Source organism: Thunnus albacares, chromosome 4 (assembly GCF_914725855.1).
Source record: "Thunnus albacares chromosome 4, fThuAlb1.1, whole genome shotgun sequence".
NCBI lineage: Eukaryota > Metazoa > Chordata > Actinopteri > Scombriformes > Scombridae > Thunnus > Thunnus albacares.
Genome location: NC_058109.1, coordinates 18,066,779 through 18,079,371, shown reverse-complemented (window position 1 = coordinate 18,079,371; position 12,593 = coordinate 18,066,779). Strand labels below are relative to the sequence as shown.

The window sequence follows — 12,593 nt, the reverse complement described above, 5'->3', positions numbered from 1 at the left end:
TAATCATTGAGGGAAAAGACGTTCTTGACTGTAAAAGTGTGGCAAGGGCATGCCTTCTGCTCATGGACTTTATCAATGCAATGAACTTGGTTTACCCACCAAAATTGAAATACACATTCAAAGTGTTTCAGAAGCTCTTTCTTGAGCTTGATGTCCTGAAGATGAAGATGTCTCCCAAAGTACAGTCTTTGCACAACAACCTTCTACCATGAGTGTTTCCATGCGAGTTTCTGAACCAAGTTCATTGTGTTTAACTTTCAGTTCAGAAGAAATACATGGTGGCTAGCAAGGAAAAACTAGTTAGAGAAGAAGTGTTCTATTTCAAATCTTGAGCCCGAGCCCACTTTGACCGGCTATTCAGTTATGGCAGTGGTTACCAGACTGGTGTGTGGAAGCATTTCAGGTTGGGGTGATACAACACATTGTGAACTGTTGAACATACAATTGTTGAAAGAGTTCCCTTTAAAAGACCTAAAAGAAAGTGATATGTTAAGTGATTGCACTTAAAATTTCTTGCAAAGTAATTGCACTTTAAAGTGATAGTGTTTTAATGAAAGTTGTTCTTAAAAATCTTTTTGGCAGCACTGATTTAGAAATATTTTATCTGACAATGCCAACCAGACTGTATATGTTGGAACTGCTGTAAGCAATTACCTCGTACATCAGTGTTGGCAAACATAATGAGGTGCTGTTGTTTAACAGCTTCTGTTATTTCATTTGTATTTTTTAAATACTCTAAATACTCTACCATAAAGTAAACTTAACTTGAAATTTCCTGAGTAAAAATTACAACGAATTTCTATGTGGAAATTGTTACCAAGCTTTTTTAAGTAAATATTACTCAAATATGCAAAAATAACGACTAGGTCCAGCTTAGAAAAAACAAGTATTTTTTAAAGCAATTTGTAAGTAAATGCAGTGGTAGTGTGAGTAAAATTTACTCATGAAAACAGAAATTTGTTAGTAAACTCTACAAGTATTTCTTGCTTGAACTTAATGTTTATTGGTATGTAGACTTTATTGAAAATATCTTCTGTTAATTTACTAGGGATGTCTGTGTGGAAATTGTTAACAGGGTTTTTCTAAGTAAATATTACTGCACATTTTTTTCAGTGTATTTCCCCCACATCTTCTCTTTTTCTTATAGATGCCAAATCCATCTCAACAAAAGCAGAGGAGCAACATCTTGACTCCTGCAGGTACCCTTAGAAACAGCAAGTCACCTTGCAAACCTAATTTACTAAATAAATAAAACATCTAAGTGTTTAGGGGATATTAATCTTCATCATCAAGTTCCAGTTAACTGAAAAGAATTGCACTTCCCTAGATTTGCATACAAAGCACTTTTTTCAGTGATCACTTTTGTGTAGCCAATCCAAACTGACTTAATCAGGTATTCAAATCCTTTCTCCTGGGTACAAGCAAAGTAAAACTGTTTAAATTGATTTTAGTAGGTGATCATACAGTGATTAATGTCATTTGAGGACTAGGACTGAAAATATAGAGTATTGCATCCTTTCAGGATTGTATGATATGAATTAAAAGGTGTTACTGTATCATTGAGATCGAAACCCACAGATGGATGGCTGATGCCAACAACCCCTTTTAAAGCACCAGGAAATCAGCGGGTCATGCACTCGGTTATTCAGCATGGACATCAAGACGTTAAGCCTCTTACCAGTCATCTCATTGTGATCTATGATGAAAAAAGTTTGGTAATAATTTGCAGCACTTAATTTTGTTTCAGATTTGTGGGTGTTTTTTAGGTCAACTGTCAACTGACAAAAACACAGACATGTACTGTACATGAACTGGTAGTCCAGAAAAAAAGAGACCCACCTATCTGCCAACATGTCTGATCAGATTGTATCTAGCACACATTCAACAAGACATCTCTTATGAGGGCTATTCAGCTGAACAAATGACTGACAATACAGCACCTGCAAGCGTTCAACTCAGTTTGTCAAAAATCAAAGGAACAAAGATTTTTGCAGTGTACATGTGACGTTCACACACTCATGTTATGGTTGAGAACTAAATCATTCTTCTTAAGCAAAAGCAAAACTGACCCCCCTTTTTGTGGTTGGATAAAATAGGAAATATACTGTAGGATCACTGACATCACTGATAACAAGCTGACAGATACTTAGTCCAGATGATCTGGTAGATATTTTATTGAGTACTTTACATAGCCTATTTAGTTTTTTCCTTCAGAACGCAATTGTGGTCAGTTTATTGTGCAAACTGAATGAAAAAACAACAAAATGATTAATTAAAAGTGGATATCAGTTAAATAAATAATAAAAGGCTTCATCCCAAGATATCTGATAAACAATGATGACAACAAATGACAGCCACAGCTCACTGCTGCATGAAAATAAGTATGGTTGTTTTTGTCATTATTAATAATCTTTTCCTTCAATGTATGGGCCTGAAAAGAAATGAGCCCATCAGCATGTTGGTGGATTTAATGACTCACACTGGCACACTTGTGCTTTTCTTTGGAAAAACTCATGTCTTTGCACTGTAGACCAGATTTTCTTCTGCTTTTGAGTCAAACAAGGGTTCACTTCAAATAATGTAGATCCCAAAAGGACTGACTCAGAACTGCACAATACGAGATAGAATCGCTGAAATGTTATTAAAGGTCATTGCACTCCACAAAGTCAAACCTAAACTCAATGTATGAGTGAAAGAAAGACTTATATCATGTGGTCTGTTCATACTTAACCCAGACAGTTTCCTTCAAAGGGAAACAAGATGGGGGGAGGGAGTTACTGACATTGATAGGATACAGAGCCTCAGCAAACCAGACATTAAACTGGGCGTAGCGAGTGATGAGGACTGTGGTGCTTAGGGGTCCCTAAACAACTGTGCAGTCGCTCTAAAGGTAAGCTTGATAGGGTTATGTAGTTATATAATTTCTTTATGAAGTTTTGATAGTTCAAATGCTTGATATAGGTGTGCTGTGAATCAGAGTTTTTAATAAAAGTGTTACATTTTGTTCTTCTACAGACGGGAATCTTGACTTTTGGATTATCCATTCATTTATCCTGAGGGCAACTAACCCAACCAACTTTAACGGATTGAACTGGCAGTAAATTGCGCAGGACAAGAGCAACCTTACACGGGATAACGGTCCTGAATCTGGGTTTGTGATGTGACCGTTGGCTGCGCCAAAGTGGCGCTTTTACGCACGATGGAGGACCTTTTACGCGAGCAGGATAGCTGTGCGCAGAATGTGTCATGGGGCAACTCAAGTCGTGGAAATGTGAGCCATTTGGGGAACACCACAGTGAATCCTTTGAAACGGAATGAAGAAGTGGCCAAAGTGGAAGTGACAGTCCTGGTCCTGGTGATGCTGCTCGCTCTGACCGGCAACCTGTGCGTCCTGTGGGCTATCCACACCACCAAGCACAGCCAGTCTCGGATGTATTACTTCATGAAGCACCTGAGCATCGCAGACCTCGTTGTTGCAATCTTTCAGGTCTTACCACAACTCATCTGGGATATCACGTTTCGCTTCTATGGGCCGGATTTGCTGTGCAGGTTGGTCAAATACGTGCAAGTCGTAGGTATGTTTGCGTCTACCTACATGCTTGTCCTGATGTCCATCGACAGGTGCTTAGCGATCTGCCAGCCACTTCGATCTGTGCACAAGAGAAAGGATCGCTTCTGTGTGATCGCCTCGTGGGTGCTTAGTCTGATATTCAGCACTCCTCAAGTGTACATATTTTCTCTTAAGGAGGTCGGGAACGGTGTGTATGACTGCTGGGGGGACTTTGTGCAGCCGTGGGGCGCCAAAGCATACATCACATGGATGAGCCTCAGCATTTACATTTTCCCAGTGGCAATTTTAAGCATCTGCTATGGCCTGATATGTTTTAAAATATGGCAGAATGTCAATTTAAAAACCAGGAGGGAGCACTTCCTTGCTCTAACTCCAAGGGCCTCCAAAGTCTCTCATCCCCTCTCTCGTGTGAGCAGCGTGAGGCTCATTTCAAAAGCAAAAATCCGCACAGTGAAAATGACATTTGTGGTGGTCCTTGCCTACATCGTGTGCTGGACTCCCTTTTTCTTTGTCCAGATGTGGTCTGCTTGGGATCCTGCAGCACCAAGAGAAGGTAAAGACACACCTTTTTTTTTTTTTTTTTTTTTAAATGTACCAACGCAGTTTGAGTTAAAATCTTGTAATAAATATCTCCTGCATTCACCAAAAGCAGTGATTCACCTTGTTAAAAACATTTTTGATTGATGATAATATTAACTGCTTTATAAAGATATTACTCCCCAGTGTGCCAAGAGCTCAGAGCATCAGCTTTGTCCAAGATTTATGTTGGTGAATTTATTGCCCCATAAACTCTGTGATGTGGGGAAAAAATCTGGAATTCTACAACAGTAACTCAACATTAAGTGTCTCAAACATACAAAGGTTATTCCTCCTCCTCCTCACAAAGTATCTCTGGGAATGTATAAGCAATCCACTTCACTTCCAAGGCAACACAATGGTGTTTAACTTCAGACTTCCCCAGAGTGACACAGATGAATGGGAGTGTCATTTACAGTGGTTATCAGTTCTGAGAGAGTCCTCAGAGCCACTGGGAGAGTAAATGTACCAAGACATCAAAGAGTTTCTTTCTCTCTCTGTTCCCATCAGTGATTTATGTAATTTCTATTTAACTACATATTTGTACTGTTTTTATCTCATATCTTTCAAGTCTGCCATTAAAGGAGACAAGAGCAGGGTAGCAAATATGTTCCATAACCTTTCAAGTTGTGTTATCTTGTAAACATGCGTGAGCGTTCATACAGAGCATTTAGAGATTCTGGAGATATTGTTTAAATAGAATAAATGTAGCCCAAGTATCCCTCTTCCTGTTTAAGTCATCTTGCAGGATTTAGTTTGGCATAAAATAAGAAAAACAAACACATTGAAACCAATAATGCATGTAGTGTACACTGTAGGGACCCTAATGATTTCGATGGATGGACTCAACCACTGTACTGCAGGTTATTTCTTATTGTCATTTAGCATTAGTTAACATTATGTGTGACTATTTCAATATGTATTTGGCAAAGCAATAAAAAAGCCACAATTATCATATCTTTATTAATGAGGAAATCATTTATAGTCATTTCACAACACTGAAATAGCAACACTTAATTGTGAAACAGTGAACTGCTGTATGTAGGTACACTAATTTGTTTCTGTCTCGTGTGAACTGTGGATCTCCAACATATGAACTTTTCATGGAAAAAGAGAGACAGACTTGTTTTCACATTGAAGATGCATTTTTTAGATAACTGAATGGTTTATTTGGCTCAAGAAGTAGGAGCATTTTCTGAACCAATAACAGAGCACTAAATCTTCAGTGTATCTGAAAAAATTAAAATCACCAAATTTGGTGTTACATGGTTTTCATTGAACGGTGACACTATGATAAATTATTTACTATATGACATTAAGAGATTAAAACAAAAATAGTTGTTTAATATACCTTTTATTACTGACAGTTTGTACAGTAATGAACAATTGCAGATACAATCTAAAACGCCTATGAACTATGCAAAAAAGAACAGATATAAGGTTTGTCATGTGCATGGGAGAATCAAGAAGACAGAGTAGAGGGAAAGATGCAACACTGTGAAATACCTCAATATGTTTTTAGGGATGTGGAGCAGTTTCATGAAAGGTTTATTCAGTATGTTAGTCAGCCGTGATGGATACAATTCATATTCATCTCAAAGGAAAATGTCAGTCATAACCTGAATGAAAATGAAGATATTTCAGATTTCACTGACTTTATTGCATTCTCTTTGAAGTAAATATCCTTCAAGTTAAGAATCTGCGCAGGTGAGTTTCCTATCGCTCAGTTCAGACACTGTGTGCAACCATGAACACTTTCTTCCAGAGCCTGAACCTTCGTCATATCATTACGTCGCACAATCTGCAGAGGATCCACAGATACTGAAGGACAATCTGACTGTGTGCGCTCTTGCAATGTTTAACTTTTTATCCTCAAAATCATCTTTGATATAGTGCGTGTTCTTAATCAAATAAGTAATATCAGTATCATCAAAGTCCTTTTGATGTCGTTATTACCTCCTTTCCATTTCTCCTTCAATCTCAAAAGAGTTGTATATCATATTACATAAAGGGAGCCTAGATTAATGTTTTTCTTTTAATTTCTGGCAACACAAGAGAGTAGTGAATGTACTGCAAGTCAAAGTGAATTGTATCAGGGCAGAGAAGAAAAGTTTGAATGTCATTCTGTGGTATTCCGCCTTAAGAGGACTGTGTTTCCCGTGCGGCTAAGATCTTATATCGCCAAATAATCTCGGAACTCTGGACAGGGTGTTTGACTCTCTCCTCATAATTTTGACAGGCTGTTTGGTTGACACTGCGCACAGCTCACCTCTCACAGTAAAGCAGCACTATAGGCAGTCAGAGCACCATGAACAGAACAGGTCAGCACTTTCACTTGAGGAGAGAAGAAGACAATGCTCACTAAATCTCTCTCACCCCATTAAAAGGATTTAAAAAATACTTGGAAGTCTTCCATTTTCCACTGTTCAAATGGCACGCTTCTTCAAGGTGCTCTGTGCCTCTAACGACTGGAAATTTAATCAACTGAATAAATGAGAAAAAAAGGTTTTTTGTTTCCACCCAGGTCAGCCTCTATTAATTGGGGACATTTATCACATTTGTTATATGAATGTGTCAAGCAGCTTAAAATTCTATTTGTGTGGCATCCATCAACCTTCCAGTTTTTTTTTTTTTTTTTTCTTAACTGTAATCCCAAATGTTTCTGTGATCAGAATGACGTGTGTAATAGAAGCACAGCTGCTTTGAGCAGGGACTAAACCATATAAAGTAGGGATCAAATGCAGAGTGGTTTTAATGTGAATACGTTTCAAAAACCTAACCTAAAAGTGAAAACAAGAGAGAAAATAAATTATGCACTAAAGCACACACACAGTGAGCTTGGACTTTATCCCACAACCAGGTGATTGCATCTCATTGGAATGGAGACAAATTTGCTACTTTAGAGGCTTTTTAGAGAATCACTTGTTGTGTTCAGTGTAGCAGGGAGCTGGAGCCTATGCCAGCATGCACTGGCATTAGGTGAGACACAGGGCTCTGTATATTCTATATTTTTTACTGTCGATGAACCCCATGAAAAAGACCAAAACAAACCATGTTTTAGTCCGTCTATCAATATTTTCCATCTTCCCTGCCTGTTTTTATTGAACACATAAATCTTTGAAAACAGCTCACATATATAAAGTTTCATTAAAAATATACTACTAATACTGTACTTGTTGGGAGTATTTACAATAGCAGGATGGCGTATGCGGGATCCACTCAAGTTCTCACATTCCAAGAAAGACATGCCACCAATTGCAACACTTTTCTCACTGATGTTTTTTGGACAACAATGGAGGCCTATGGCACACAGATAGTAGCTATTTTAGGCTTTGGTTGCTTGTTAGTGGGATCAAATGATTGTTGGTTTTCATTTTTTATGGGATTTGCTGACAATAAGGGAAATATCAAAAAAAAAAAAAAAAAAAAAAGACTTATCCTTTAAGATTTTCTATTTTTTTCTATGTGGAATAAAAAGATGCAAAGTTTTGTTTTGTTTGTTTTTTTAAGTTTTTTTTATTGTCATTGTAATATTTTGTATGCCTTACCCATGTTATATAACCTATGTAGTGATGACAACACATTTTTTTGTGACATACATAAATTACGGGGGTTGTGTGTCACCCAGTGATGCATCATAGTAAGAAATAAAAGTAATAATAAAGATTCAAAGTTTTCTTTATTTATTGTAGGAATAGATATTAACCAAAATATGAATCATTTGTTTTCCTCTGTATCTCTTCCTATAGACATGGCCTTCATCATCGCCATGTTGCTGGCCAGTCTCAACAGCTGCTGCAACCCTTGGATTTACATGTTCTTTGCTGGTCACCTGTTCCGCGATCTAATGCGGTGCTTCTTCTGCTGCTGTAGACAGTACCTGACAACCTCCACCTGCAGCTGTGATCGACAGTGCAGGCACAAGAGCAACTGCTCCACTTATGTCATCAAAAACACCAGCAGCCAGAGGAGCCTCACACACACATCCAGCACAGGTAGACCTGGACACTGAAAAGCCATCCAGGCTTCCTGCAGACAAGTAGTCCAGCAATCACGCAAGTTCTCCTTTCAAGCTTTTAATTATCTTCAACAGCACTGCAGAGGACATTGCAAACATGTTTGTTTTCAAATATTTGAAACTGAGCTAAATAGACAATGTAAACCTCCTGTCCAGACAATACCCAGCACCCTGTGATAACAGAGAACAGAACGAAATGCCTTTGTATCCAAGATGTGAACAGACTGTGACGTAAAGTGAAGCTTCGTCTTCTACAGTGAATGTGTGAACTCAGTTTGGAAAAGGATATGGACCCTCAGCTTTCCCCAAATCACCCCTTTCCTTTTAAAAATTATATATTTTTATGATATTGTGGGCTTCAGCATTTCAAGATTAAGCTTGAGAGCCTTTCTGTTTAAGCAACCATGAGCATTTTAAAATTTCTTTTTATGCCTCCATCTTTCAGTCTTGAGTCTTTAAGTCGTGTTACATCAGTTGTTGTCCTCATTTGGTCTCTATGACAAAGTAAAGCCGAATTCATAACTGCATTTTAAGATATTTGGCAGATTACAAGATAGTATAAATTCTTGAAATGGAAAAGGAGGTTGTGCTTCAACAATGGGATTCTCAGTGGAGTGCTAAACCCAAAATCTGGTGAGCATTTTCCAAAAAATATTAAAAGGTAGCACATCTCAAATTTCCAAGTCAATGAGGAAAAAATACTAACATTTCACTTATTTATTTGGCTCACATCACAATAGAAAAAACGTTTACGTGTTTCAGCACAGAGCCTTCTTCAGCGTTTGAAGTATACAGGTTAAATTCTGTAATATACACCATCGCAGAGTTAATACACAGCTGGGAGTTGGACCCAATTATTTAGGAACCAATCACTTTTCTTATCCCATGGTTCTAGATACAACAGGGACCAATCAAAACTATATAGTTAAATCTGATTTAAACCCCATTGCATACAATATGAAGCTTCACAAAACACTTTTTCTGGCCATCACTGACTCACTATTAAGACCATACACTAGATGGCAATAAAGGGATACAAAAAGTCCTAACTTAAAAAGTATTTTAAACTGTAGTCATCATTAAGTTCATCTGATGTCATAGTATTGAGTGTGTATATCCAAAACATTTCTTTCTGTGCCAGTTTCTTCAGAATATCACCTCCTCTTGTAAGCATCATTATTTTCTCAATCTCACAGAATTTTAATGAAGAGAGTGAACCGAGATTTGCTTCAGCATAATGTTTTGCAATTGCATAATGTACGGATTGCAATTTTGTGCTCCAATATTTGTTGTTCAAGGGGTCGTTGGGTTTGTCCAGGGTATGCTAGACCACCTGATGTGAGCCAAATAAACAAGTGAAATGTTAGTGTTTTGTCCTCCTTGACTTTAAAATTTGAGATGAGCTACCTTTTTATATTTGGAACATGTTCACAGTATAAATTCTTGACGTGCGCAAATTCAGACTGTTATGTGGTGAATATGTAAACCCCTTTTAAAGCAGTATTTGTGAAAACATTCTATATTGTTGTTATATCATTATTATATGAGTGGTTAAATCAACATCTTAATGTGCATGAATGACATTTATGATACTGAGGGTATTAAGATGATATGTACTTTCAAGGTTTGGCTTAATACAAATACCACCATCATAAAAAATATCAAAATCTATCAAGAAAACAGAATCCATAGGAACGCATTTTAGCTAAAGGAGGCTGGTTTCAATGTTTTCAGCAGACTTTCCTGTGCAAAAGATCAAACTGTGTTTGTCTGTTATGATGTCATATAAAATTCACTTTGTAAATAGTTTCCACTGCTCCATGTGTGTGTCTCATCATCATCCTTTTCAACCATATCTCCTGTTTTTAAAGTCGTTCGGCGTTTTATTGCCACTGTGTATGAATACGTGAACTTTGGAGCAAAATTGACTTTCTTGTAATCTAGTTGGAATCAACCCAGAATAATGATTCCCCCTTGTGGCCATATTGATTACTCAAACAATTCATCTTTTTTTATTTTTCTGCTCTCTCTTTTGCTGTAGGACTTGAGGCAAAGTGCCAACAGTTCATACTCATATATGGAGAAGTTCGGTGTCAGGATCAGATAATGTGCATTCTTGACTTATTCGTCGTGCTTGAAAATTTCTTTTACTTTATGTAACCTGGCAAGGTGACAAAGAAAACATTGTAATATACAGCACCATCCGCATGGAGCAGCTTTAAGGTGAAATAGGGGAACTTAATTTATAATCAGCTTCAAGTGTGGACAAACAACAATAACAATTTCTAAGCTTGCACTTTTTGTTTGTTTGTGGTGATTCCTGATGTTCTATTGATATAAAAGTCAGACAAATGTCCAGAAATTCGTCTCCATGCTTAAATAAAGCAGCCATACTGAATTTACACCTCCTTGCGTAGAATCACTCTGACGCCGCTGTACATCTTCCCCAGTGCCACGAAGAGCGGGTCAAAGAAATTGTGTATGACCAGTGAGTAGAGTTGACTCCCGCATTGGAATTCAATCAGACAGCTCTTAATGAAGGGCACGACAGCCCAGATGTGGCAGAATGACAAACAAGCAAACAGGAGGCCCCAGACCAGTGACAAAGGGATGCCCAGAATGGCACTTAAGATGCAGTAACACCAGTGCTTCGACACAGTGAAGGTGGTGTAGCTGGCTTTCCATACGCCGTCCAGACTGTGCGTGCCAGCAGGCTCTGCGATCACATCTTCAAAGTTGACCTAATGCATACAAACAAGGTCATTTTTTTCAACTGTATTTGATAATGTGGGCTTAAAGCATCAGTTCACACAAATAACAAAATAAAAATGCTTTACCTCAGGCAGTATGCAATGTACTACACATACACAAAACTCAGCATGAGAACAATTTATATTGAAGTGCATAATATGATTATATAAATAATACTTTAATTAAAACTTCAAAATGAAGACTGTTGATTTTCCTGAGTAATAGACATGTTTCTGGAAACAGTCAGAACAGCTGAATTTTATAAATGGAGTTTTCCAATGCTTTTCACGTGACTTACAAAATCCCACTCATCTCCCAACATTACAATGGTGAAAATATGTTGTTTTCTGATTTGGGTGAACTGACCCTTTAAGGGTTGACTTAAAGCTTAAAATTGACCCTTTAAGCTTCTCAGTTAATAAGATTATCTCATAAATCTAAAATGAATCAAGCAGTGAAGTGCTCTCAAAACCAAAGGCACTTGTAAACAAAAAAGAAAAACATCATAAGTCTCTTCATCTTTTTTTCTAACATTTTATGTGTTTGGGAAATTTTCATTTGCAAAGGATTAACAGTTTATAATCTGTTGTGCATGGCAGACACACAGTTAAATCAGTCAGTCAACCATGACCAAATGTTAGGCCAGAATTATTTGAGGCCATTGCTTAACTGTAAAAATAGATCTCACATATGTGTATATATAGAGAGTACACTCCATAACTGATGATTTAGATTTTATCATTTTAATGATAAGATTAATTTTTTGTCTATCAAAATTCTGCTCCATCTTGCCCCTTCAGATTATCATGATATCACTGTCTCTAACAGAGAGTGATATCATGATAATGGCTATTTTAGGTACCATATAGAAAACACACATATCTATAGTTGATTAACCTGAATCTTGACATAACAAACATCTGTGATAATAAATAAAAATAGGTCTTTTGCACCTTGACGACATCCTCATTTATTTGCTTGGGGTCCCTGTTGATGAGGTCAATCTCCCTGGTGTGGCTGTCCCTCCTGAGCGCCTGCTCCTGGCTGTGGTTCATGCTAGCCATGCTCCAGGTTTCTGACTGAAGGAGCAGGCTGAAGCTGAATCTGAGATAATGAAGCAAGAGAAGCCGAAATGAGCAGCCGGGTGTGTGACTGCAATCAGAGCCACAGAGGGAAGGGAGTGGCAATGTATAAACTGAAGCTCTGCTCAGTGTTATTCCAATCCAGGAATTCCAGCAGGCAGCAGGCAGCTGCCAGCAATGACTACTTCAAACTGTCAAAAATACAGCAGCTACTACTGACATATCACATCAAGTACAGGGACACACATACACACAATAGTGTTGTCCATGCTTTTGTACAAACGTGACAACTCACAATGGGACATTAAGCAAATAGGGAAGCAATGAGGGAAGCAGGCTGATGTTGCACTTCTCACTACATAGGTGCCATACTCTACAATAAATGTCCCATTTGAATCCTCTCTCTGCACGTGTAGGAAGGCCATACACATATAAATCTATGGTGTGTTTAATTTATGTGTAAGACTGGCATGTCTCAGTAAGTGTATGATCTAGGGTGAGATCATATAGACATTTCTATCCACACTCAAAAATTGACAGAAAAAAGCAAATGTTGCCTGTATTCTCTATTGTACATACAACAGTAGTTATTAAA

General features: G+C 37.7%; 2 protein-coding genes across 2 annotated transcripts; one reads left to right on the top strand and one right to left on the bottom strand.

The window, feature by feature from the left end:
• The first annotated feature begins 1,145 nt into the window (after nucleotides 1-1,145).
• Nucleotides 1,146-8,848, top strand: oxtrb (oxytocin receptor b). Its single transcript, XM_044350000.1, is given in 4 exon segments — nucleotides 1,146-1,199; nucleotides 3,016-4,124; nucleotides 7,897-8,108; nucleotides 8,110-8,848. Coding segments are annotated over 3 exon segments (1,218 nt in total). The 5' UTR covers nucleotides 1,146-1,199; nucleotides 3,016-3,199; the 3' UTR covers nucleotides 8,191-8,848.
• LOC122981330 (caveolin-3-like) lies at nucleotides 8,210-12,561 on the bottom strand. The gene is made up of 2 exons (XM_044350002.1): nucleotides 11,870-12,561; nucleotides 8,210-10,906 (listed from the first exon to the last, which is right to left on the bottom strand). Exons 1-2 carry the CDS (start codon nucleotides 11,978-11,980, stop codon nucleotides 10,565-10,567), a joined length of 453 nt encoding a protein of 150 aa, XP_044205937.1. The 5' UTR covers nucleotides 11,981-12,561; the 3' UTR covers nucleotides 8,210-10,564.
• Between the last annotated feature and the right edge of the window lie 32 nt (nucleotides 12,562-12,593).

Bases quoted from the DNA above. Each gene is read 5' to 3' on its own strand.
- LOC122981330 (XM_044350002.1), bottom strand. From the start codon at position 11,980: ATGGCTAGCATGAACCACAGCCAGGAGCAGGCGCTCAGGAGGGACAGC. The intron at 10,907-11,869 runs GTGCAAAAGACC...TGTATGCATTAG, and splicing joins TAAATGAGGATGTCGTCAAG to GTCAACTTTGAAGATGTGAT.